The following is a 27,132-nucleotide window of genomic DNA, read 5'->3' as shown; positions in this document are numbered from 1 at the left end:
GTGCTTCTATTCCAAATACCTCCCAAGCTATAAAACCTCACCTCTCAGAGCTGAGCTAGGTTTGACTTTTGTACCTAGATCAAGGTCCCACCTGAAGGAGCCTTGTTATCTATCCTAACCTTAGATCACAAAGTTGGTCTTTACATCCATTTCTCCATCCAACCCTAGGGGGAAGCACCCTCCATGCTTTTCCACAGCTACCTCCTCTCTTTGCCCTCCTTGGGGGTCTTTCTCTACCAATTGTTCCCCAGTGCCTTCTTTCTCTGATATCTTTCCTGGTTTAAATGTGCTTCTTTCTGCTGAAAACCTCCAAGGGATCTCTGACTACCCTGACATTTCAGTGACAAAGGAAGGACAAAGTCAAATCCTTGAACATCTCTGAGTCTCAATGTTCTGCCAGGTAAAATGGGGATAATCATGCATCTCTTCTTGTCGCTTACCATTTGTCAGCATGAATCCTGATCTATTGGGTTTTGTAACAATTAAATGGAATCAAGTACACTGGAGCTATTAGCACAGTGCCTGGTGTATAAGAAACATAATCAATTATGTGGATGAACAACATGTGAGGGACTTCCCTAGTGGTCCAGTGTCTGGGGCTCTGTGCTCTCAGTGCTGGGGGCTGGGTTCGATCCCTCGTTGGGGAGCTGGATCCCACATGCCCCAACTAAAGATCCCATGTGCCACAGCTAAGACTTGGTGCAGCCAAATAAATTTTACAAAGAACAAAAAATAATATGCGATGCACTGTTTATTACTAAATGCTACAACTATTCTTTGATTATTCCTTATACAACCAAGGAATGCAGTATTTTAAGTGTGACCACCAGAGGTCTGTGTACCTGTACCTTTCTTCCTTGAGAGAGAACTGTGCCATCACCGCGTATCCCTGTGACTCCTACCAGGATTATAGGAATGGCAAGTGTGTCAACTGTGGCATATCACAGACGGAGCCCTGTCCCATTCTGGGTAAGTCCAGCCAGCAGTTTCCCACTCTGATTAACAAAGAGCTAATTTCTGGTAGAATCTCAGCACCATTTTAACCATCTAAAAACAGGCCTGAATATCCTGTGTTCCATCTAAAGATGGGTCTGAATATCCTGTGTCTTAATTTCCTTAGCTTTTTCTAGCCAATAGTTCTGTGAAGTACTCTGGAGTCTCCTGATACTAAAGAATGTTATAAAAGCAGTCTATAAAGGATTTCATCCAGAAGGGAGTGCCACCTCCCTGAATGCTTTATTCTAGCAAGAAAAAGAAGGTTCCACAAGAGTTTCACCTTACGTAGTCTGCTCCCGTGGGGTTAGGAACACCCTTATCCTGGCATACAACCTCTCTGTTGAGGGAGAGTCTTACAGGGTGACCCCTTCTAACAAGTCATATCTGTTAATGCTCCCACATCACACTCTGGTGTTCTGTGAATGTACACAAACACAGGGTGAGCTGGGGTAATAACCATGGAGGCTATTTGGATATTTGCTAAGGGAAATATTCCAGGTGGTGAAGACTTCACAACTAAATGGTCATGACAATTTTCTAATTGTTTCCAAAGGAAAAACTCAAATTAACATCAGGGCAGGCTATAGACAAGGGGTTCTCAACCTTGACTGTATATTTGAATATGGAGATTTTAAAAAATACTGATGCCTGGATCCCAGAATGTGGAGGCCACTCCCTAAACAGTGGGAAAAGGGGAGAGAGAGAGGCCCCAGTGCCAGCCCTTAGCCTCATTCCTGCTGGCACAGTCACAAAGAAGGACGTTCTCTTGCCTCTTGACATAGTCACATGGCCATTCCAAGTTCTGTGCAGTTTAGGGGCCCAATTATAGTTCTTCAAGAAAGCGCATTGTTTTGCAAAAGTGATGCTGCTCTAGGTATAAACCTCAATCTGTTTTAAATAATCTAGATAATGAAGGTATTACTGAAAAATATCAGTGCTGTTTTTAGTCTAGGACTTCCCTGGTGGCTCAGTCGGTAAAGAATCTGCCTGCAAAGTGGGAGACCTGGGCTCGATCCCTGGGTTGAGAAGATCTCCTGGAGAAGGGCATGGCAACTCACTCCAGTATTCTTGCCTGGAAAATTCCATGGAGAGAGGAGCCTGGTGGACTATAGTCCATGGGGTTGCAAAGAGTTGGACATGACTGAGCGACTAAGCACAGCACATTTTTAGTTTTCAGTGGGTGTCACTCCCCACACCCCTGCTACTGAGAACCAGGGCTGGGTGATGTAGTGTCAGTAGAAAGAGGGGAAAAGTCACTGGAGGATCCTTTTACAAGCCCCAGCTCTTAGGGCTAGGACTGTGAAAAAAGTAAGGGGGCTGCTGGGGAGGCAGATGCCCTGGTGGCCCTGCAGGTCCTCACCATGGGGGTGGGTATGAGGGGGATTGTCTCGGCAGTGGTGGCAGTCAAGCCTACTGTTTAGTCTCCTCAACTGCTTTTATGTTCATAGAACACATGTTGACGTTACACTTTTCTGACTTGTTTTATAGGCTATTATGCTGATAACTGGAAAGACTATTTAAGGGAGGGGGATCCTCCTATGATTAAAGCATTCTTTGACACAGCTGAGGAGAAACCCTTCTGCAGTGAGTGGTGAATGTGCTTGTTTGCTGCCGCCCAACTCTTTCATTTTTGGAATGCCTGAGTCTCAGCTTCCTGGTTACTTCTTGGCACATGAAGGCCGTGGTGAAGCATGGACTTTGGAGCTGGAAGGATCTAGGTTGAATCTTGACTCTACCACACAACAGCTGTATGACCAAGACATTTAACCTCTCTGAGTCTCAAAGTTCTGCTTGGTAAAATGGGGGACAATCATGCCTACCTTCTGGATTTTAAGAACTAAAATCTCAACAAGTCATAGTTGTTAGCTCCACTGGATGGCCATTCTAATTACTAAGATCTTCCAGAAAATTTGCTTGAGACATGAGGTTATGACTAGGAAAAATTGGCTGTCAGCCATATCTATAGGCCAATTCCAGCTCCAAAGTAGCCACAATGACCTTCTAAAGACATTGAGAGATGTTGCGTATTCAAGATGGAAGCTAAATAGGCCAGCAGATGATTAGATGCCCTAGGAAGCAAGTAGGAATTTCCCTGAGTAGATGTACTTCTTACAATCTTATCTCCCTTTTCACTTTCCTTGGGAGTCTCCCTTATAAAGGAGGCTGCGCATCAACAGGTTTCCCTCCTCTTTTGGAGCATGTGTGGCAGCTCAGGGTTTGGTATCTGCCTGATCCAAATGGGACAAGTTCCTGAGTAATAACAGGTCATTTAACAGCAACTCCATGGCTGACGTTATTCCCTCATAGGACTGTCATCTCCCTGAACCTCTTCACCCTTCACCTCTGCAAGTCTGACCCAGAGGTAGTAAATTTGACTATCATGGTGGGATCCCAATCTTTCCAGATCATTCTTGACCTTGGGGAGCAAAGAGTACGTAGGAAGAGAAGTTCTCTGGACATGTTATGTGCCCTCGTTCATTCAGTAGGAATTAATGGGTATCAACTGGAGACGGAAACGGCAACCCACGCCAGTATTCTTGCCTGGAGAATCCCATGGACAGCTGGCAGGCTACAGTCTATGGGGTCACACAGAGTCGGACACGACTGAAGTGACTTAGCAAGCAAGCCAGCAATGGGTATCAATTGGTATTTCTGCTGGGATTACAAAGGAATCATCGTCCCTTCCCAGTTATTGTTGTAGCATTAATATATTTTAGCTTTTTTTTTAACCCCATAAGACATCACACAGGCAATATTTGCATGGATATACACATTCATTTACCACTTTTTTGATTATCATTTTTCTTGTATTTTGTAAATACAGTAAAGTATGCTGACTACTGAGGGGAGAATACCAGAGCATGATAAGAACTCTGAGAGAGACCTGACTTAGTCTGAGCATCAGTGAAGGCCTTCTCGAGGAAGTGCATTAAGTCAAAACCTGAAGGATGAATTGGCAAAGGGGACAAAGCCCAGACACAAGAGAGAGTATGGCAGTGCAGGTGGTATGGCATGACTAGGGCAGAGATGAGGGAGGCTGGGTAGGCTAGTGGGCATGACCCAGACTGAGGAAGGCCTTGTCAGCTGTTGAGCATCTCCACATGGCCCCCTATTTAGTTTATTCTAAAATGGGCAGGACTTGTGGTGAATCAATCATACTTGGCAGCAGGCCATGAGACTTTAGTCAATAACGTGGGAACACTGATCCAAGAGTGGTGCCTAAACATGGCAACTGGATACCATTGAGTTCTGCCATCACTCAGGCCATCTTTACCAAAGAGAATAGAGAGAAATATTGGAAAATTCTGCCCTGAATCTTTGCAGAAAAACTAGAGAGGAAGGGAAAAAGAGACCTAGTTATTAGGTAGGTCAGGTTTTTAGGAACTGAACATTCAGGAAAGCATTTGGGAATATTTCTCTCACACCATGCTTTCTCCCTGTTTTGAAGTATATCATTACTTTGTGGATATTATAACCTGGAATAAGGACGTAAGAAGAGGATCCATTACAATCAAATTGAAAGACAAAGCTGGAAACACGACAGAATCCAAAATCAATCAGTAAGTTGGGCTAGGATTATTTGCAACTTGCTACTTTCTTTTTTGTTCAGAGAAGTTAAATTCCAAATATATCAACTTTTTAATCATAGAACTGTATATGTCTTTGTCCTCTGAAAGATATAAAGGGATATGTCACTTCGTGGCTCTTGATCTTTCAGACTCTTTACAAATGGAACTGGTGCAGAAATTTTCTTTCCTTCTACTTTCCTTCCCCGCTTCTTTCTCCCTCCCTTTCCTCCTTTCTTCCCTCTCCTCCTTCCTTCCCTTTTTTTTCCCCTCCAAATTCTTTCCCCATTTATGTTGTTGTATAATAGTGAGCAGAGTTCTCTGTGCTATACAGTAGGTCCTTGTTGGTTATCCGTTTTATTTTTTAAATAACTTTATTTATTTATTGTCTGTGCTGGGTCTGTGCTGTGCGCAGGTGAGTGGGAGCTACTCTCTAGCTGTGGTGTGCAAGCTTCTCACTGCGGTGGCTTCTCTTGTTGTGAAGCACAGGCACTAGGAATGTCGGCTTAGAGCTTAGTTGCCCCACAGCATGTGGAATTTTCCCCGACCAGGGATCAAACCCGTGTCCCTTGCATTGGCAGGTGGATTCTTATCCATTGTACCACCAGGGAATTCCTGGTTATCCATTTTAAATATAGCAATGTGTACATGTCGATCCCAAACTCCCCAACTATCCCTTCCTCTCATTCCTCTCCGCTGGTGACCATCAGTTTGTTCTCTAAGTCTGTGAATCTGCTTTGTAAATAAGTTCATTTGTATCATTTCTTTTTTATCATACCAGATTTCTCTTTCTCTGTCTGACTTACTTTACTTAGTATGACAGCCTCTAGGTTTGCTTAAACATCTAATTACAAAAGTCATCCCTGCTCACTGTAAACAATTTAAAGCAGGAAAGAAATATGTGACATAAAAGTCCAAACCCCTGCCACATCCCAACCATCCCATGCCCAAAGGCACCCACTCACACACATACATTTCTATTCTTGTCTGAGCTCATAATATACATATATACACAAACATATATGCATGTTTCTGACACTTGGAAAATGTATTTTGCAATAGAAAATTGGGAAAATCCTGAAAGTTCAATGATGGGGAAATTGTTAAATATTCCCATATAATAAAACATTATTCAAGTATTGAAGTTATTTATGAAACATTAAATGAAATGCTTATAATGCACTAAGTGGAAAAAATTAAGTTATATTTTATAAAATCATATAGAGTATACAACTAGCACAACAATGTCAAAATAATGAAAAAGAATCATGTCAAAATAAGTTAGATTGCCCCTTGGGTGGAAGGGATATGAGTCCTTTCTAAAGTTTCTCCTTCCTTTTCAGTTTTCTGTGCTGTTGTATATATATAGTTTTAAAAGAACTATTAATTTTTTCTTCTGTTACTTCTATAATCAAGAAAAAAGGAGGGAAATCCCCAAACCTTTTAATTTAAGCAAAAGCATTTGAGACTCATTTCATTCGTTTACTCAGGAGATGTTTCCTGTGTCCTTTTATCTTCTGGACACTTGTATTGTCTCTTGACCTCATTCATAGAGGACCATGTAGAAGGTCATCTGAAACGGGCGATTGTCTTATGGGCTGGCTCACTGTGCAGATAAATAGGGAAGGTGTGGGGGTTCTTTTTGGCCATAACAAGTGGTTTATGGGGTCTTAGTTTCTTAACCAGGGATTGAATTTGAACCCTCAGCAGGGAAAGTGCAGAATCCTACCCAGTGGACTGCCAGGGAATTCCCTGTAAGTGACTTTTTCAAATGCATCCTTGGAACATAATAACAGCCTTTGTTTATTGAACCAAGCACATTACAGACTGTGGTTAATGTAGCTCTCACTAAAACCCTGTGAGGTGGTATAACCATCCCTATTTTATATATGAGGAAACTGAGGCTCAGAGAGGGCAGGGGATTTGGCCAATTTCACACTCTTTTCAGCACCAAGATCCCTCAGTCCACATTTTCAGGGAGGGAACTGCTAGGGGCCCCATCTTGAGAAACCAGTTTCAGGTACTTTATAGGCTTCATTGAGAAAGGTGGGCAGAGCCCTCACCTGGAGAGTCTAAGAAACAGCAGGGAGACTGCAGTTCTATGAGGAGCAAAACTTGGGTTATGTATTTGCTTTACATGTCTTGGAAATTTGAATTTTATATAGTAAATTTCTCCCAAGTAGGAATTCCTGAATTTGGAGGTTTCTTTCTTTCTTTTATGAAGGCTTGTTTCTTGATTAAGATAGAGAGCTTAATATCTTTTTAAAGTCATTTTCAGTCATTTCTATTTTAGTTACGTCTGTGAAAAGGTTACCACCGATCAGAGGATATATGGGAAAAAAGTAAATATTTGTTCTATTTTGTGGTGAGATTATGGCTACTTTTCTTTCTTTTGCCAGGTAAACTTTAACATTTTAGTATTCAGGATCTTTACAATTTAAGAAAAGGAAAATAATATTAGGGTATGTACCTTGAGTTTGGGGGGCTTTCTGGGTAGCTCAAATGGTAAAGAATCTGCCTGCAATGCAGGAGACCTGGGTTCAGTCCCTGGGTTGGGGAGATAACCTGGAGAAGGGCATGGCAACCCACTTCAGTATTCTTGCCTGGACAGTTTCATGGACAGAGGAGCCTCGTGGCCTCCAGTCCATGGGGTCACAAAGAGTCAGACATGACTGAGCGACTAACACACACACACCCACGCGCGCACACACACACACACACACACACACACACACACAGCTTGAGTTTATTCAGTCTTACCAGACAGTGGGCACATATGAAGTCACATTCAAGGATATTACTTGCCTGTTGATTCTCCCTGTATACATGATTCAAATGTATTTCTAATTTTTTTAACCTTAAAAAATTCAGATATAGTTCACATACCATAAAATTTACCTTTTGAAAGTTTGTAATTCAGGGGGTTTTAGTATATTTACAAAACATGAAACCATCAATACCATCTGATTTCAGAGCATTTTTGTCATCCCAAAAAGAAACCCCATACTTGTCAGTAGTAATTCCGCATTCCTTCCTCCTGGCCAGCTCCTGCCAACCACTAATCTGCTCTCTGTTTTTATAGACTTTTCTATTCTAGGCATGTCATATAAAGGGAATCATACAATATGTGGCTTTTTTTTTTCTTTATGTGATATTTTTAAGATTCATCTATGTTGTGGCATTTATCAGTACTTCATTCCTTTTTATGGCTGAATGATATTCTGTTGTATGGGTTTTCCATATTTTATTTTGATCCACTGACCTCTGGCTCAGCAAGCGTCCACTGCACAGTCTGCTCACTCATACTGCATTTTATTTACCCATTCACCAGTTGATGGATATTTGGGTTCTTTCTGCTTTTGGCTGTTCTCAATAATGCTGCTATGAACATGTATGTACAGGTTTTTGTGTGGACATAGGTTTTCATTTTTCTTGGGTATATACCTAGGAGTGGACTCTCTTGCTCATACAGAACTTTGTGTTTAACTTTCTGAGGAACTTCTACCAAACTGTTTTCAAAAAAGGATGCACCATTTTACGCTCCCTCCAAATGTATGAAAGTTCCATTTCCTCCACATCCTTGCCACGACTCTTATCACCAGTCTTTTAAGACTTTTCTTTTAAATTATAATTAAGAAACCCATAAAATTTACCATCTTAATCATGTTTAAGTGTACAGTTCCTTATTAAGCGTGTTCACATTGCTGTGAAACAGATCTCCAGAACTTTCACCTTGAAAACCTGAAACTCTATATCCATTAAATAAAAATTGCCATTTCCAATAGCAACCGCCATTGTCCTGTTTTTATGAATTTGATTGCTTTAGATACATTATGGGATTCCTGGTGGCTCAGTGGTAAAGAATCCACCTGCCAATGCAGGATATGCAGGTTTGATCCCTGCATCAGGAAGATCCCCTGGAGGAGGGCATGGCAACCTGCTCCAGTGCTCTTGCCTGAAGAATCCCATGCACAGAGGAACCTGTTGGGCTATAGTCTATGGGGTCACCAAGAGTCAGACATGACTGAAGCGACATAGCAGCACAGAGACATCATATGAGTTGAATCATACAGTATTTGTCCTTTTGTGACTGGCTTTTTTCACCTAGCATTATGTCCTCAAGTTTTGTCCATGTTACAGCTTGTGATCAGAATTTCCTTTCTTTTTAAGACTGAATAATATTCCACTGGGCTTCCCTGATAGCTCAGTTGGTAAAGAATCTACCTGCAGTGCAGGAGACCCTAGTTTGATTCCTGGGTCAGGAAGATGCACTAGAGAAGGGATAGGCTATCCAGTCCAGTATTCTCGGGCTTCCCTTGTGGCTCAACTGGTAAAGAATCTGCCCACAGTGCAGGAAACCTGGGTTTGATTCCTGGGTTGGGAAGGTCCCCTGCAGAGGGAAAGACCACCCACTCCAGTATTCTGGCCTGGAGAATTCCATGGACTGTATAGTCCATGGGGTCACAAAGAGTCGGACACGACTGAGCGACTTTCACTTTCACTGTCAATATTTCCTGTATATATATACATCACATTTTTTTTTATCCATTCATCCATGTCTGTCTTTTGTTACAGCCATTCTCATGGGCATTACATGATATCACATTGTGGTTTTGATTTGCAATTTCCTAATGATTAATAATGTTGAGTATCTTTCATGTGCTTGTGGGCCATTTGTATAGCTTTTTGGAGAAATGTCTGTTCAGATTCCTTACCCATTTTTCCTTTTGTTAGTCAGTTGTGTCTGACTCTTTGCAACCCCATAGACTGTAGCCTTCCAGGCTCCTCTGTCCTTAGAATTCTCCATGCAAGAATACTGGAGTGGGTAATCATAAAAAGGAATGCATTTGAGTCAGTTCTAATGAGGTGGATGAACCTAGGGCCTATTATACAGAGTGAAGTAAGTCAGAAAGAGAAAGATAAATATTGTATTCTAATGCATATATGCGGAATCTAGAAAAATGGTACTGAAGAATTTATTTACAGGGCAGCAGTGGAGAAACATAGAGAATAGACTTATGGACATGGGGAGAGGGGAGGAGAGGGTGAGATGTATGGAGAGAGTAACATGGAAACTTACATTACCATATGTAAAATAGATAGCTAAGGGGAATTTTCTGTATGTCTCAGGAAACTCAAACAGGGGCTCTGTATCAACCTAGGGGGGTAGGATGGGAAGGGAGATGGGAGGGAGGTTCAAAAGGGAGGGGATATATGTATACCTATGGCTGATTCATGCTGAGGTTTGACAAAAAACAACAAAATTCTGTAAAGCAATTATCCTTCAATTAAGAAATAAATAAATTAAAAAAAAAAGAATACTGGAGTACATATCTATCGGAGAATGTTTAACAGGATTCCTACGTGCTGTTTCTCATAAATCCTCTGTTCCTTATCAGTTGAACAGCACACCGCTCCCAGGACTGAGGTCCTAGGATGAGACAGGCTTGAATCTCCTTCAGTAAACATTCTCCTTATGACAAAACTGGTTAGTCTCGATCCTCTTTCTTGAGATATGGATTGTCTCCTGACCTTGTGACTATTATTAATCCCTTGTTCCCTTGGTAACGGTTGCTGTACATTTGGTTTTCTGATCTTTATCATTGTTGAAAGAAATTTCTTGTGTAACAGCATATATATACTCACAGAAAGATCATTAAAGCACCCTTCCTCCACCAGAGGCTTGGGTCCCCGTGTCTTTCTTTCTCTCTCTCCCTTTCTCTCTATCTCTCTCTCTCTCCCTCAGGCTATCAGCCTCTTTCTCTCTTTTACTTTCTTACCGTCGACTCTGGACCACTAGGTTCTGGTCCATTAAAGGACCGCAACAGGTATCCATTCCCTTCTCCAGGGGATCGTCCCAATCCAGGGATCAAACCCGGGTCTCCTGCATTGCGGGCAGATTCTTTACTGTCACAGAAGCCCATTTTTCCCTTTAAATAGACTTTATTTTTTAGAGCAGTTTTAAGTACACAGAAAAACTGAGCAGAAAATACAGTGATTTCCCATATTCTTTTTGCCCCCGCATAGGGACAGCCTCCCTCAGAACCAAAGTCTGGCAACAGCATAGTACATTTGTTACAACTGAAGAATCTACATTGATATGTTATTCTTACCCAAAGTCCATAGTTTACATTAGGGTTCATCGTTGGCATTGCATATTCTACGAGTTTTGTCAAAGGTACAATGACATATGTCTGTCATTGTAGGATCACAGGATAACTCCACTGCCCTAAAAATTTGTGCTCCGCCTATTCATCCCTCCTTTCCCCAACCACTGGCAACCACTGCTTTTTTTTTTTTAACTGTTTCCATAGTTTTGCGTTTTCCAGAATGTCAAATAATTAGAATCATACAGTAGGTAACCTTTTCAGATTATCTTCTTTCACTTAGTAATAAGCATTTAGAGTTCCTCCATTTTTTTTTTTTCATTACTTGACAGCTCATTTTCTTTTACCTTCGTTTCCTTTTCTATTGTCTGATATATCATGGGCTTCCCTGGTGGCTCAGTGGTAGAGAATTTGCCTGCAATGCAGGAGACTTGGTTTCTATCCCTGGGTCATAAAGATCCCCTGGAGAAGGGAATGGCAACCCACTCCAGTATTCTTTTCTGGGAAATCCCATGGCCAGAGGAGCCTGGCAGGCTATAGTCCATGGATGGCAAAGTATCGTACACGACTTAGCAACTAAACAACAGCACCAATGACAAGCTGGTTTATCACATTTTATTTATCCATTTACCTACAAAAGACATCTTGGCAGCTTTTTAAAAATTAATTAATTAAAAAAAAATTTTGGCCTCACTGAGAGGTTTGCAGGATCTCAGTTCCCTAGCCAGGGATTGAACCTGCACCCTCAGCAATGAAAGCACACACAGTCCCAATCCACTAGGAACCAGGCAGTTCCATCTTGGCAGGTTTTTTCCTCCAGTAAAGTCCCCGTCTTGGTAGTTTTGGATAAAGCTGTTAAAGATATCTGGGTGCATATTTTTGTGTACCTTACCCATTTTTAAACTAGGCTAATTAGCTGTTTATTTTTGAGTTGCAAAAGTTCTGTATATATTCTGGGTACAAGGCTTTTATAGTTTTATGTCTCACATTTAGGTCTTTAATCCCTTTGGAGTTGTTTCTTTTTTTTAAATATTTATTTATGTGGCCACTCCCAATCTTAGTTGTGGCATGGTGGGACTTTCATTGTGGCATGCAGGATCTTTAGTTGTGGCATTCGAACTCTCAGTTGCGGCATGTGGGATCTAGTTCCCTGACCCGAAATCAAACCCTGGTTCCCTGCATTAGGAGTACGGAATCTTAGCCACCCGACACCAGGGAAGTTCTGTCATGTCTCATTTTAAAATTCCTGTCTTAAGAGAATTTGCTCCTGCAGCTTTTCTTGGTTGTTATTCAGACAGGTGAACGTAAGTCTTCAATGTGTGATGTTCCCTAAAGCACTGGAAAACAGACTTTTCCTCCTCAAGACAATTTTTAGTTTGAAACAGCAAAATACTCTTAAGCTGCAGCATGAGGGTGATAGTCTGGCTCTTCTTGAGGACATTATGGGAAGTCAGGCTGCTCTGGCCAATTTCCCCGCTTCCCTAGAACAGGAGCATTCAGTGGTGGACTTCCTTTGGTTTTCTTCCCTTTTATGGGGCATTATTTTGGGGGTCTGTGCCTAAATGTTTTCCCATATCCCTTTGCAGTTTGAAATTCCACAGTGAAACCCTTGACTGAGACTGACAGTCACCGGCAAGTGCTTCCTTATCAGGTTCCTTGACTGCTGTACTTCTTGCATCACATTTTCTTCATGTAAGCACATATTTGTGTGCTCTTTGACAATTCTGAGAAATCTTGATAGGTTTTAACATTCTCATCTTTTGTATTTGTTCCTGTTTCTTTTCGCAGTTAGCATTCTGGGTCCATCAGGGTCTGGTGCATAGGGGACGGGCAGGTGGGCTGCCTTCCCGCTGTCTGCAGAGCAGGGGGTGCCCTGGTTCTGCCCGGTGCACGCGGTTCCCCTGGGAAGATCGCTTCGGTTGTCGCAAACCCCCACGTTCACTTCACTTCTACCGGCCTCCTCCCTTAGGGCCTCCTCACTCGCACCCAGGCAGGGCGGAGGAGCCTCCTGCCTGCAGCTGCTGCACAGGCGCCGTGTGGACCAGGCTGCTGTTGCCGCCCCGCCAGCCAGAACCTAGGACACCCGCGCATCTTCCCGCCTGCATCCTTCTGCCTGCAGCTAGCGGTCATAAAGCCCGAAACCCGTGGCTTTCCCCCGCTCTCTTTCAAATGCCTTTATCATTATTGTAATTATTTTACTATGTGCGGGAATTCTTTGAGGATCTGAGTAGAAGTAGATTTCTATAGAAGGGATTTGTGTTTGCGTCAGTTTAGTTCCTGGAGATAGCATCAATCTGGGACGGCTTTACTTTTTAAACCTGAGGTTTCTTCGGACCACAGGTAGTTTGAAGTGGAACTGCTGACCCACATGAAGGGCAATCTGCATCTTAGCTTCGTATAGTGTCAAGATTTGAGGTGGGGAATTTTCTGTCCCCTGAGGTGGTAGAAGGTTGTTTATTTCAAATTCATGTTTAGTTCACTCTTCCCCTCCAGACGTCTCCTTTTCAACTCCTGACCTTGAGGGGCCCATAGACTTTGTTATATGTCCTACTGCACTGCAAGGCCATGAATATTGAAGCTCAAGCTTACTAAGTTCCAAAAAAGACCAACCTAGGGTGATTTCAGTATTCCCCTTGTCTATTTGGATTTCTGCTTTCATGTATTTTGAGGGTTTCTCAGTATTCTTTCCTTTGTTCTTAGTTCAACGCAATTTAAAAGGTTTTTAACTTCCGTTGTTGTTGTTTATAATTGTATTTACTCTTATGAGTTGTTTATAGGGTATTTAGTGCACCATACTGCCAGAACCCATAGTTCACTGGCTCTTACTCTATTTATTCTTGTATGAATCCAACCTTGGTTAGTGCCCCCTGTGTATCTCCAGACATCCCTCTTGGTGGAAGAGGACATCTTACCTGCACTCACAGACAACCTGATCAGATCCAGGTCTCCTTTATCCTGTCTCACCTCCCTAGCACCCCCAGTGTATTCTGCCATCTGCAGGTGGCATCACCTTCTCCTGGAGTCCCTACCTTTTCCTGGTTCCACAGCTGCCCTTGGAGAAGTGGGAAGGATCACTTTTCCCCTTGCTAGACTGATCAAGAGAGGACCAGAGTTGAACTGTTTATAACCCTTTTTGGTTAAACTACTCCTTTCCTATTAGTTTTTTTTTCTCTTTATTGTGAAAAATTAAAGTTTATAGAAAAGTTGCAGTAGTACTATGAGCTTTTTCTTTTTCTGAACCATTCTATAGTTGTCACCAACATGTAGGCTCATCAACCCATAGTACCATAGTGTGTGTTTTCTACAAATAAGGACCCTCTCCTACATAACCACAATTGACCATCAGAATAAGAGAATATCATTGATCCATTGCTACCATCTGATCCTGATCCTGTTTGGAACCAACAGACTGGTTCCAAATAGGAAAAGGAGTACATCAAGGCTGTATATTGTCACCCTGCTTATTTAACTTGTATGCAGAGTACATCATGAGAAACACTGGGCTGGATGAAGCACAAGCTGGAATCAAGATTGCCAGGAGAAATAGCAATACCCTCAGATATGCAGATGACACCACCCTTATGACAGAAAGTGAAGAAGACTTAAAGAGCTTCTTGGTAAAAGTGAAAGAGGAGAGTGAAAAAGTTGGCTTAAAGCTCAACATTCAGAAAACTAAGATCATAGCATCCGGTCCCATCACTTCATGGCAAATAGGTGGGGAAAGAGTGGAAACAGTGGCTGACTTTATTTTTGGAGGCTCCAAAATCACTGCAGATGGTGACTGCAGCCATGAAATTAAAAGATGCTTACTCCTTGGAAGGAAAGTTATGACCAACCTAGACAGCATATGAAAAAGCAGAAACATTACTTTGCCAACAAAGGTTCATCTAGTCAAGGCTATTGTTTTTCCAGTAGTCATGTATGGATGTGAAAGTTGGACTATAAAGAAAGTTGAGTGCTGAAGAATTGATGCTTTTGAACTGTGGTGTTGGAGTAGAATCTTGAGAGTCCCTTGGACTGCAAGGAGATCCAATCAATCCATCCTAAAGGAGATCAATCCTGAGTGCTCATTGGAAGGACTGATGTTGAAGCTGAAACTACAGCACTTTGGCCACCTGATGGGAAGAGCTGACTCATTTGAAAAGACCTTGATGCTGGGAAAGATTTAGGTGGGAGGAGAAGGGGATGACAGAGGATGAGATGGTTGGATGGCATCGCCAACTCAATGGACATGAGCTTGAGTAAACTCCAGGAGTTGGTGATGGACAGGGAGGCCTGGCGTGCTGCAGTCCACGGGGTCGCAAAGAGTCGGACACAACTGAGTGACTGAACTGAACTGATCCTGAGACCCCATTCTAGCTTTATTAATTGTCCTAATAAACATCCTTTGTAGCAAAGGGATTCAGTTCAGGATCCCTGGCTGCATTTGGTAGTCCTGTTTCTTTAGTCTTCACTTTGGAACAGTTCTTCTGCCTTTCCTCAACTCTTTTGACCTTGACACTTTTGAAGATTACAGGTCGATTATTTTTAGCATGTCTTCAGTTTGGGTTTCCCTGATGTTTCCTCATGATTAGATTCAGGTCATGCATCTTTGGCAAGGACACCACAAAGGTGATGTCATGTCTGTCTCAGTGCATCCTGTTAGGAGGCTCACAATTTTGGTTTGTTTCATTAATGTGGATCAATTGATTAAGGTAATTTCTGCCAAGTTTCTCCACCGTATTTTGTGACTGGGTACTTTGAGACCATGTAAATTGTCCATTACTCCTCAAACTTTTACCCACTAGTTTTAATGTTCCTTGGTTGAATTATTACTCTGATGGCTGCCATATGGTGATTTTTCTAATTCAACATTTAGGAAAGGCATTCTCTTCTCACTTATTTATTCATTTCTTGGTTTATATCAATATGGATTCCTGGATTTTTATTTTATTAGTGGAGACTTATCCTCAGTTGGGGCTTTCCAGATGGCTCAGTTGGTAAAGAAAGGAGACGAGGATTCAATCCCTGGGGATCTCCAGGAAGATCCCCTGGAGAAAGAAATGGCAACCCACCCCAGTGTTCTTGCCTGGAGAACCTCATGGACAGAGGAGCCTAGTGGGTTACAGTCCATGGGGTCCCGAAGAGTCAGACATGACTTAGTGACGAAGCAGCAGTAGCAGCAAAACTGAAACTTATTAAATAACATCTATTTATCCTTTCCCCTATTTTCTGGCAACCACCATTCTACTTTCTGTTTCTGTGACTTTGACTACTTTAGATACAACATATAAGTGGACTCAAACGATATTTATTTTTTTGTGACTTGTTTTATTTCATTTAGCATAATGTCCTCAAGGCTCATTCATGTTGTACCATGTGAGAGGATTTCTTTTCTTTCTAAAACTGAATAATATTCCATTGTATGTACAAATCACATTTAAAAAATCTGTTTATCCATTGATGGACATTTGAGTTGCTTTCACCTTTTACCTAGTATAATAATGCTGCTATGATCATGGGTGTGCAAATATCTGTTTGAGATCTTGCTTTCAATTCTTTTCAGTATACACCTAGAAGTAGAATTGTTGGATCATGTGGTGGTTCTACTTTAAATTTTTTGAGGAGCCTTCATACTGTTTGTCATAGTGGCTGTACTATTTTACATTCCCACCAATACATACAAGGGTTCCAATTTTTCCATACTTGCATCAACACTTATTTTGGTTTTTGTTTTTCTCCTACAGTAGCCATCTTAATGGGTCTGAAGTGATTCCATATTCTTTTGAACATCTCTATCATTCTTTGAGTATTTCGTACTTTTTGACATACATATCATTCTAGGATCACTTTGTGCTTTCCCTGCCCTAGCCCTGAAATCAACCATTTCTCCAGGGAGCCCTAGTTCCTTTTTTGTGGAGATGGTGTTTAGAAACCAAAATCTGGGCAACCTTTTAGATTAGTTCTATGTGTAGCACTTCTGCTTTCCACAAGACTGACAGTGAGGCTGTCAGTGAGGCTGGGGCGACAAGCACCTCCTCACCTCCATCTCCAATAAGGATTCATTTCTGGAGCAATCATTTCTCCATAGCCTACCCTCCCAGCTCCCCAGAGGGACAGTACCCAGCTAAAACTCCTTTGGACACGCCCTAGGCTCAATTTGGGATTCTAATTGTAGGAAACATCTCCACACACTTAGAAAAAATTATTGGAACCTGTGATGCAGCTATTTTAATTTGAGGTTACCCTTGAGAGGCAGAACTGAAAAAATATATGCTTAAGCACAACTTCTAAATTAGTATCTAGTTTGGCTAAAAAATATACCTATGCATCTAACAATGCAGTTCAATGGAGAAACCATAATTTTGAACTCAGCCAGAACCGAGTTTTTCTTCCTTCACTGGTATAGATAAGCCCTGTGACCTGAGTGAGCTTAAGCTCTGAGAGCATCTGTTTCCTTGTCTGTAAAATAAAGACAGTAATACCTTGCAGAATTTTTCAGGGGACTGAAAATATGTGTCAAGAGACAAGGAAGTTGTCTGACCTATAGCAGGTAGGCAGCACACACCTTTCCAGTGTCACAGCATTTCATCAGTCCTGGGGTCAGCAGCTTCACTTATGCTGATTCTTTGGAATCCAATGGACTTTGGTCATGAAAGTCAGCTAGTGCAGGCTATGGGGTCAAATAGCTCCCTGCTAATGAGTGATCTGTAGGCTTCAAATGGTTTTCTTTCATTGGTAATTTAGATTCACTTAAAAATATATCCTTTCTTCCTTCCAGTGAACCTGCAACATTTCAGAAATACCACCAAGTGAGCCTGCTTGCAAGATTCAATCAAGATCTGGATAAAGTGGCAGCCATTTCCTTGGTGTTCTCTACAGGATCTGTAATTGGCCCAAGGTACAAGCTCAGGATTCTCCGAATGAAGTTAAGGTCACTTGGCCATCCAGAGAGGTAAGCTGAGGCAGGGTCTGACAGGCTCTTGTTTTCCATAATGTTATTGACTCCTGTCCAGTCTGCTTGGTCTGATGTTTCAACAGGATTTCAGTAATCACAATGAAAGAAGTGAAGGGTTTTCCAAAACTAGATTTGATTAAGTTTCCTAGGGACTTCCCTAGTGGTCCATGGCTGAGGTCCACTCTCACAATGGGGGTTTGAGGGGGCTGGGTTTGATCCCTGGTCAGGGAACTAGATCCCACATGCTGCAATGAAGACCCAGAGCAGCCAAATAAATAAAAATCAGTTAAAAATAAATATTAAAAGAAAAGTTGCCCAGTAATCCAAGAAAAATTTACTGGTATGCACTTAAAGATAAAAGGGCCAAAAAAAAGGGGGCCAATAACTCAAAGAAATAATGTTGTTATATGTTTAAACAATTCTTCCTTAGCACTCTACCCGTGTTTTTTGCAAGCTGATACTCTGTTGTACAAAAGAAAGCCTCATATAACTTGGCAAACTGATAAAACACAGCCCAGCATTAAAAAAGGTACAGAAAACTTGAAAAATTTTATTGCATTGATACAGGATAAAAGTACATATCAATGTTAAATTTGATAACTGCACTGAGGAGGTCTTTGTTCTTAGGAAATACAGGCTGAAGTATTAAAGGGGTGAACAACCTATTCTCAGTTGGTTCAGAAAAAATAAACAGTGTGTATTTGTGTGTACAGAGAGAGGCAAAGACAAAGGGGGAGAAAGAGCAAAGCTGTGATGGTATGTATGTTTTGTGAGTAGTGCCACACTTACATATAGTCCTTGCAGTCAACCTGTGGACGGAGAGACAGAAAATGATGTGAACAGTTATTGCTTTACATTTATAAATTCCTTTTTCCTGAATGTTTAGGATACTTTAAAACATTTAATAATACAAGTCCCACCCCCTCCCACCCCCTGAGGATAGTTATTATATCTTAAAACTGGAACTTTTTTTTATTTATGTATTTTTGGCTATGCTGGGTCTTCATTGCTGCACAGGGGCTTTCCCCAGTTGTGATGCTTAGGCTTCTCATTGTGGTGGCTTCTCTTGTTGTGGAGCACGGGCTCTAGGCCCATGGGCTTAATTGCTCACACAGCATATGCGATCTTCCTGGACCAGCCATCGAACCCGTGTCCCCTGCATTGGCAGGCGGATTCTTAACCACTGGATCACCAGGGAACTCCAAACTGGGACCTTTTAATACTTCTTTCCTGATTATCACAGGAATATATATTCATTTAATAAGTCTGAAAAGTACAAAAAGTGTTAAGAAGAAGAATATCATAGATAACATCATAATTCAGAGGCAACCACTGTCAAAATTTTTGCTTAATTTTTTTAATCTTCTATTTTTTTAAATCTAGTTGAAATTATGTGGTAAATAAATTTTAACACCCTGATTTCTTATTTTTAATCAATTTTTATTGACATATAGTTGCTTTACAAAGTTGTGTTAGTTTACTTCCTGTTGTTTCTATGACTTTGCTTATTTACTGCAAGCATTTTCCTAGAACATTAAAAATAATTGCTAAGTAATTTTATATCTGAAAGAGATTGTACAATTTACTAGAATAGGGTGTTTTTATCATTGCATTGACAGGGATATTTCATTTTGTTTTTACAGGCCCCAGTTATGTCGGTATGATCTTGTACTGATGGAAAATGTTGAAACAGTCTTCCAACCTATTCTTTGCCCAAAGCTGCAACTGTAATTGTTGTCAGGACACCTGAGTACCAGTAACATCAAGAACGCTACAACTGCAGGCTTTTTAAAGCTTCACTTCATCTTTTCCTCAAGGCACAAAAAGTATGGAATAACTAGGGTTGTTTTTTTTTTCTTTTACAGTAATGTCCTATGGATGTCACACTGCAAAATGTCAAACAACCTTGGATTATGAAACAGTCCTGGGAAGGGAGTCTCTAAGTAGGGCAAATCAGAAATAGCTAGGTTCCCGACGGCCCCGCACTGTGTTAGGCTGTGTCCTGGGGCCTCCTTTGTTCCGACCTGTCGATTCTGCTGCTTGTCACTCGGGCAGTTCTGCCCATCACAGTGGCCATCCAAGCATCTTAAGGGAAGGACTGGCACTGGCTGGAGACCTCACTTTGGACTTGACCCCATGCCGGATCCTTCCAGGCTCCGCACAAAGAAGGGAATGGAAACAGACCTACCTCACAGGGCTCTCCCGTAGGCTCAAGAGGCAAGGCTGTGAAGGGTTCTTTGAAATCTCCTGGGTGCCACTTCTGTGAGTGGCTTGATGCATGTGAATATGCTTTTATTTATTTTGATACAGCTTATCTAATGTGCAACAAGAGAGCTTCTCCTTGTCAACACCAGCTTCTCTCTTAGGCTATTTGCTTTAGGAAGGCAGAAAACCATACCCCTGGCTTCCTGCCTTGTTTAAAGTGGGTTAGTGCAGGAGGAGGTAGGGACAAACCAAGAGAGCAGCTGCTTGGATTAGACAGTAGGTGGATGAGGGAAGAAGAGCAGATGAAACAGAGGGGCAGCCCTGTTCAAAGGGAGAAGGGATAGGGCAAGAGGCAGGAGAGAGGAAGTGGAGCTTGTTTTTCACTTAAGGTGAAGAAGCATCACTTTACATGCAACGCTCACTTTAAGCAATACTTAAGAAATGTTTTTTCTTTTTTACCAATGTAATCTGTAATTATTGAAGGAAATTTAGAAATGCACAAATGCAAAATGAAAATATGCTATCCATACTCCCAGGGCTTCCCTGGTGGCTCAGTGGTAAAAAAAAAAAAAAATCTGCCTGCCAATGTAGGAGACTTGGGTTCAATCCCTGGGTCAGGAAGATCCCCTGGAGAAGGAAATGGCAACCCATTCCAGTATTCTTGCCTGGGAAATCCCATGGACAGAGGAGCCTGGCAGGCTATAGTCCATGGGGTCTCAAAAGAGTTGGACATGACTTAGGCACTAAACAACAACCATCCATAGTCCCACCTGTTAGAGGTAATTTGTGTTACTCTTTTGGAGTGATGCAAAATAACCTCTTTGTTAACATGTGAATTCAAAGCACTAACTGATTTGCTCTTGGAGAATCTGAAGCTTCCAGTCTGAGGAATTCTCAGGTTTCTCAAGGAAGAGGCAGGATACATGAATCTGGAATGACAACAGCCAAGTCAAGAGGTCCTCTAAGGGCCAAGGTCAGAGAGGTCAGAACCATGAGAGGATGATCCTTGAGCAGACACCCAGGATGGAGACAGAGCCAATGGGTAGACACCACCCGTCCCCCAGCTGTGGCCACTGCAGGAAGGTTCCTGAGAGTCACAGGTCCACTAGCCTCCTCCCCATCCATGTGACTGCTCTTCTACTGCTCTCTGTGAGAACAGTCTTAAATGGAGTCTCTGTTTCATAAATGATGGAACTCTGTAAATATTCTGTGTGGCACGTCTTATCTTTATTTATACATACACAGCAAATCCAGAGTCTGTTCCACTGAAGTGTGGGATGCTTGCAGCAAATGTCTGACCTCTGGAAGGAGGAAGGCTCAGCGATGGTCCTGCCCACCTGGACAGCCTTCCTCCCGCCCATGTTTCCAGCAGAGGTGGACTCAGAGATCTGGGTGCTCACAGGCTCTGATTTCTTTTTAGAGTTTTACCGGTCCTGTATTCTGATTAGCATAGTTACTTTTTTGTCCTCTTTGCCTTCCTTGGTAAGCAGGGGATCGAAACAACAGCAGGAAAATGTCAGGAACAGCATTTCTATCGATTTATAAGCTCCTCGGGCCAGTGGGTCTCTCTGAGTTTCTTCTCCTGGCATCTCCCAGCATGGTGCCCACCTCACTGTGGAGTGGGAGGATGCATGAACAAATAAATAAGTGAAGGAAGTTTGGTCCCTGGAGTGGAGGTGGATTTCAGTGAGTTTCATGTAATAGTGATCAGGTGAAATGAAGGCAGTCACAGGTGTGACCACTTCAGAATCTTTCTTCCCAAGCCTCTGGAACTTTTGACTCTGTCTCCAGTTATCCCTGCCTCTCTTCCTTCTCTTTGTCAATGTATTTGTCTGAATCCCTAGCCAAAGATGCAGTTAAACTGTAGCCTACCCTGTCCCTTCCTCTATTCACCGTATCTCCTCCTACTTAGCGTTCTGACCTTCACTGGATGGTCACTTCCTCAGGGAAGTGTCCCCGGCCCTCATTTTTCCATAGAGCCTGCTGGACCTCTCCTTCCATAGCCATTTTTATGCTTTTTTTTTTTTTTTAACATGTATGTGTATGATTATTTGATTAATGTCTGTCTTCTCCACTAGACTGATCTGCCAAGCACAGGCCGTGTGCCTAGTGTGAGGCCTACAATGTAGTCTGCGCTCAGGAAATATTAAATGAACACTGTCCATTATCTTGTAAGCCCTATGGAGTCATGCTCAGTCGTGAGGAAGGAGCAGCCCTCCACCCCCAGCTACAGCTCATTTCCCTGGGGGCGCTCACCCTTCTCTGTCTTGGACCTCTCTCCCAGGCACCTTTCTTACTCTTATCTCTTTTGTCTCTGTTGGTCCACTGCCCACTTCGTAGGCTTCCTGGGACAGTTTGGCTCTTGTTTTCACTCCTCATCACAACTTTCATGTGGTCCCAATACCATCCTGCAGCAAGCTCACCTATCCTGAAGCCAAGGAGATTTTGCCCTCATCCATTCCCGTTTTTCTGCACCTCAGCTAAAGCCTTCCAGAATCCTCAGGCATTTCTGGGTGACTCTGAGCCAGGCTTGCTCTTCCACGGCTTTCTTCTACCACCCACTCTGCCACCAATGTTGTATGTGCTACTGGCACTGCTGGTATTCAGCCATATTGTAATATATTTCCATGTTGGCATCTCCTCCAAGGCTGTGAGCATCGCAGGAGCAGTTGCTGCTTGTCTTTGCTGCCCTAGCACCCACCACAATGCCAGGCACAAAACAGGTGCCCAATCGATGTCTGTTGAGCAGAATGGAGTGGATTTGTCCTCAGGGACTTTAGGGAGCCACCTCCATTCTGGTTTAGACATCAACATACTTATTTCCAAAACTTCCCACCCTCAGACCCCTATCCTGTGTTCTCATTCCTGACCTGGGATGCCAGCGCCAGAAATCCACTCATATTAGCCTGGATTTTACTAGAGAGAGGACTTGTGGAACCCGAGAGAGATCTGAATCATCAGACATCAGAAAGAGCAGGGATGGTGGCCACCCTGGAGCCTTCAGCAACAAGAGTCCATGGGACTTTATTAACCCTGTGCTCTGCCGTGTGTCTCTCTGCCTCAACTCCACCCACTCCACAGGGCAGCTGTGGGTCATTGGGGTCCTTGGGATCATTGGGACCACTCACTAGGTGGTCCAGTTCCAAAGTCCAGGGAGAGGACTTGGCCCTTGGGTCTTCCTCTTGGGGCAGGTGTCCATCCTGTTCTCGTTGGTTGTGGTTGGAGCAGGAATGGGGACGCAAAGCCATGTGGTCTGATCAGAGCTACTCCTTTATATTGCTCTGAGCAGATCCAGTTAAGCCAGAAGAGGAGGGTGAGCCCTAAGACAAAGAGCCACAGGGAGTGACAGGCTAATTCATTCTCACTTGAGCCTCTTGGCTTTTCTTCCTTCCCATCCCTGAACCATTACCCCTGACCTGCTTCCCAGTCCAACATGTGTCCCTGGTGGGGGTTGCTGCTGTGCTTTACAGGCTGCCTGGATGTGCTATAAGTGAGTGGCCTCAGTGGAGGCTGTGCAGGCTGCAGCTGGCTCTGCAGGTGCTTGGCTGGGGGCCAGAAGGGAGACTATGATCATTTTGGAGGTGAGCTGGTAGTGGGGAGCACAGTCCAGGGTTTCTTCCCCAAAGCAGACAGGTTGAGCAGGAGAAATCAGACAGGAGACAAGGGGGATAGGTCAGGGGCAGCAAGCAGGGGCTTGGGCAGTGAGCCTATAGGAAATTAGGTTTGTGTCTTCCAAATGAGCTGTCAAAAGTCCCTTTCCACCTGGTAGTGGCTGAGTCCCACAGTCCTTCAGGACTCCCTGCTGGATTTTTCCATGGACTCTGACACCGAGCACTCATTCCTTTCTAACAGTCTTTCTGGGGCCCTTATTACTCTTCTCTACCACCCTCTCTCTCGTCCAATATCCCTGAATGAGCTATCTTGTTCTCTTTCACCGCTCCCACTATTTCCTTATCAGGCTTCTGATCTGTCTTTTCTGCAAAAGGCAGTATAGGGTAAGGCTCTGTTGTTTACTAAATTCTCTTTGCCTAAGTTTCCCTTCTCTGGACTGTAAAGCAGGGGCTTTTAAGAGCCCCTGCCTCATGATATGATAAATACATTCATGTGTGTAAAAGGTTTCCTGTGGGGTCAGCTGTGCCTAGACTCAATGAATGTCAGCTGCTATTACTTTCCTCTCATGGTCTCCCCTTGTCCTGTTTCAACTGTCTCCTCTAGACAGAATGTATGAATGTTTAGCCCAAGCTCTGGATTTTCACCTGTGCATTGAGAGGTGGTGCCAGTGCCAGGCGGAACAAGGAGCATGGGCTTGGAAGGGACCGATGTTTGAGATGCAGTCCTGCTCAACACTCACAGCTCTGGGCTTCATCAACCCTTAAAGTGACTCCATCTGAACACCTGCTCAGCCATCATCCATAAAAGGGATGATGATAGTTGCTTTTCTGGAAGCTTGGCCACATCATTTCTTCTGTAGCAATATCATGCTCTGTAACTCTCCATACTATCCCCCAACCAAAGGCAAAGCGAAGCCTTTGAGAACAGGAGCTTTTCTTCCTGTTCTCTGCTCTGCACATTCCTGGAACAGGCTCAGTATCATTATTCATTCAGTTTCTCTCCTCCTATATTCCTTTGACTTCTCAAAATCAACACGTTCCAAACCAAACAGCCAGTCATTTCCTCTCTAGGCCTGGTCCATTGATTTAACCAACTATTATTAACTGTGTAATGTTTAGCACTCTGGACTTTGAATCCAGCAATCTGAATCCAAATCTCGGTGGGACCTTCTTTAGTTTGGTGTTCCCTGGTGGCTCAGATGGTAAAGAGCATCCCTGCAGTGCAGAAGACCCGGGTTCAATCCCTGGTAGAGAAGATCCCCTGGAGAAGGAAATGGCAACCCACTCCAGTATTCTTGCCTGGAAAATCCCATTGACAGAGGAGCCTGGCAGGCTACAGTCCATGGGGTCGTGGAGAGTCAAACATGACTGAGCGACTTCACTTTCTTTCTTTCTATTAAGTGCTAATGATAAACCAGGCACAGGGTTAAGGGCTGGGACAGACACAGGATGGTGAGACCTTGTCTCATTTACAGAAGTGTTCACTGTCTCCTGGGGAGATGGGTGATGACACTGGAGCACAGTATATCCAACCGCAGGAATAAAGACACTTCACAGGCGGCCCCAAGCACAGAGAAGGAACAACCTTTTGGACTGCAGGAGCTGGAGAAGGCTTCTCAGAGGAGGTGACAATTGCCCTGTGTATTGATGAAAGAGTAGGAGTTTTCAGGCAGAGAAGTTTGCCAGGGAAGAGTGTTGTCAGAGGCACAAACTAACACCATGTGTGTTCAGCTGGAAAGGGAGATTTGAAGGGAGAAAAGAATGGAGGGCTGAGAACAGTCCCACACATGTTTTAAAATGGAAAACTTTGCACATACATAGAAATAGGGAAAATGGTAAAATCCACCTCCCTGCACTCATCACCCAGCTTCAGCAATTATCAATTCAGTGGCCAATCCTGTTTTGTTTATATCCTTACTACAGTCCCATCCCATTATTTTGATGCAAATCCCAGACATTGAGTCATTTCATTTCCTTCATGCAAATCCCAGAATTTTGAAAATACACTTCTTTTTTCTTCTTCCTACAAATGAGTCGTAATATAGTCTAACACTGCAACTTGTTTGATTTTTATCCTACCCATCTATCTGGCTACTGTACTGTATCTGGATACACAGAGCTGCTTCCCTTTTTCAAGAAGCTGCTTAGTATTTGTTCCATTTGTGAATATACCATAATTAACCTCGATAGTCTCCAAATAATGGGCATTTGGATTGTTCCCAGTATCCTCATATCAAAACAAAGCCGACAGAATACCCTTGAACATAACATCTTTGTCTGCCTAAGGGCGTATCTATGGGTTCAATTGCCGGACGTGGGCTTATTAGGACCTTGTACACTTAGAATTCTGACAGGTGCTCCTTACGTAGCCCAAGAGGAGCTTTGAATGACATGACAAGAATGTTTCTGTTGTCCAAGCTTGTGACATTTTGGAGTCCTCTCTGTCATTCTCCATTTAATTACCCATTTGCTACCAACTCAACTCTTCCCAGTCTGTGCATCTTCCTCCCTACTACTATGGTCCTGACTCAAGCCTGCATCCTTTCTCATCGGCTACCAACTCAAAATGCAGTCTAATCATCTGCCAGGGAAAACATCCTAAAATGGAAACTAAATCATTCTCTTGCTTAAACACCTCTGCTGGTGTCTCCTCATGTACAATATTAAAAAAAAAATCCAACTCCTTAGCTGCTCTTCCATGCTTTCCAGTTTGTTTCCACCTTCTCACTCATTTCTCACCCCTTTAGGCTTCACAGAAACTAGACGCTGGTCCCTTACTGGGGTCCCCAGTTCACCTTCTCTTTCGTGTCTCTGTGGAAATCTTGCTCATCCTTTAAGGTAAACTCAAACCCCACATCTTCCATGAATCCACGCAGTACAGAACCACTAGTTTTGGACCCAGGGTGACTTGGATTCTAATCGTGGCTCTCTTGGGGGATGTCATTTAATCTGAGACTTGGATTTTTCATCTGTTAAATAAAGACAAAAAACCAATCTTGCAGAACTGTTGTGACGATTAGGGATAATGGGCACATAGTAGGAGTTCAATAAAAGGAAATTCTCTTCATTTCCGTGGTCGCTTTGATTATCCCACCGCACTGGACTGGAGCCTCTGATGCAGCTGGTGGTCAACAAGTCTGTCTTGACCACTAGACTGCAAGCTTGCTGTGGTCAGGGTTCCTGATTCACCCCGGACCTCCTAACGCCTGGCTGCTGCTGCTGCTGCTAAGTCGCTTCAGTAGTGTCCGACTCTGTGCGACCCCATAAGACGGGAGCCCACCAGGCTCCCCCGTCCCTGGGATTCTCCAGGCAAGAACACTGGAGTGGGTTGCCATTTCCTTCCCCAATGCATGAAAGTGAAAAGTGAAAGGGAAGTCGCTCAGTCGTGTCCGACTCTTAGCGACCCCATGGACTGCAGCCTACCAGGCTCCTCCGTCCATGGGCTTTTCCAGGCAAGAGTACTGCAGTGGGGTTCCATTGCCTTCTCCTGGCAGAGACCCAGCAAATAAGTGGAGAAAGAGACACAGATAAACGTATAAAAAAGATATACAGACGGAATGAGGACAGAAACAAGAGCAGAAGGAAGGAAGGTTTCTCTGCTGGATTCTAGACCCAGTGGATCACCGAGTGCGGGCCGGGAGTGGGGCCTGGTGATGGGGGCGGGGCCTGGAGCAGACCCCGCCCTTGTCCGTCTGCTAACTCGCTCCGCT

The 27,132-nt window shown here is 43.2% G+C and overlaps 1 protein-coding gene across 1 annotated transcript in view; it reads left to right on the top strand.

The window, feature by feature from the left end:
* Positions 1-19,432, top strand: part of LIPH (lipase H) — a 49,955-nt gene extending 30,523 nt beyond the window's left edge. Inside the window, exons 6-10 of the mRNA XM_081571367.1 lie at positions 802-969; positions 2,485-2,580; positions 4,445-4,556; positions 17,430-17,603; positions 19,250-19,432. Of these exons, the coding sequence (XP_081427493.1) occupies positions 802-969; positions 2,485-2,580; positions 4,445-4,556; positions 17,430-17,603; positions 19,250-19,337 (638 nt within the window). The 3' untranslated portion in view covers positions 19,338-19,432. The remainder of the gene's footprint in view (positions 1-801; positions 970-2,484; positions 2,581-4,444; positions 4,557-17,429; positions 17,604-19,249) is intronic.
* The last annotated feature ends 7,700 nt before the right edge of the window (positions 19,433-27,132 follow it).

This window comes from Giraffa tippelskirchi, chromosome 2, assembly GCF_054371585.1.
Source record: "Giraffa tippelskirchi isolate mGirTip1 chromosome 2, T2T-mGirTip1v1.2.pri, whole genome shotgun sequence".
Classification (NCBI taxonomy): Eukaryota; Metazoa; Chordata; class Mammalia; order Artiodactyla; family Giraffidae; genus Giraffa; species Giraffa tippelskirchi.
Note: the sequence above shows the minus strand (reverse complement) of the source record. Positions and strands in the feature narration are given on the sequence as shown.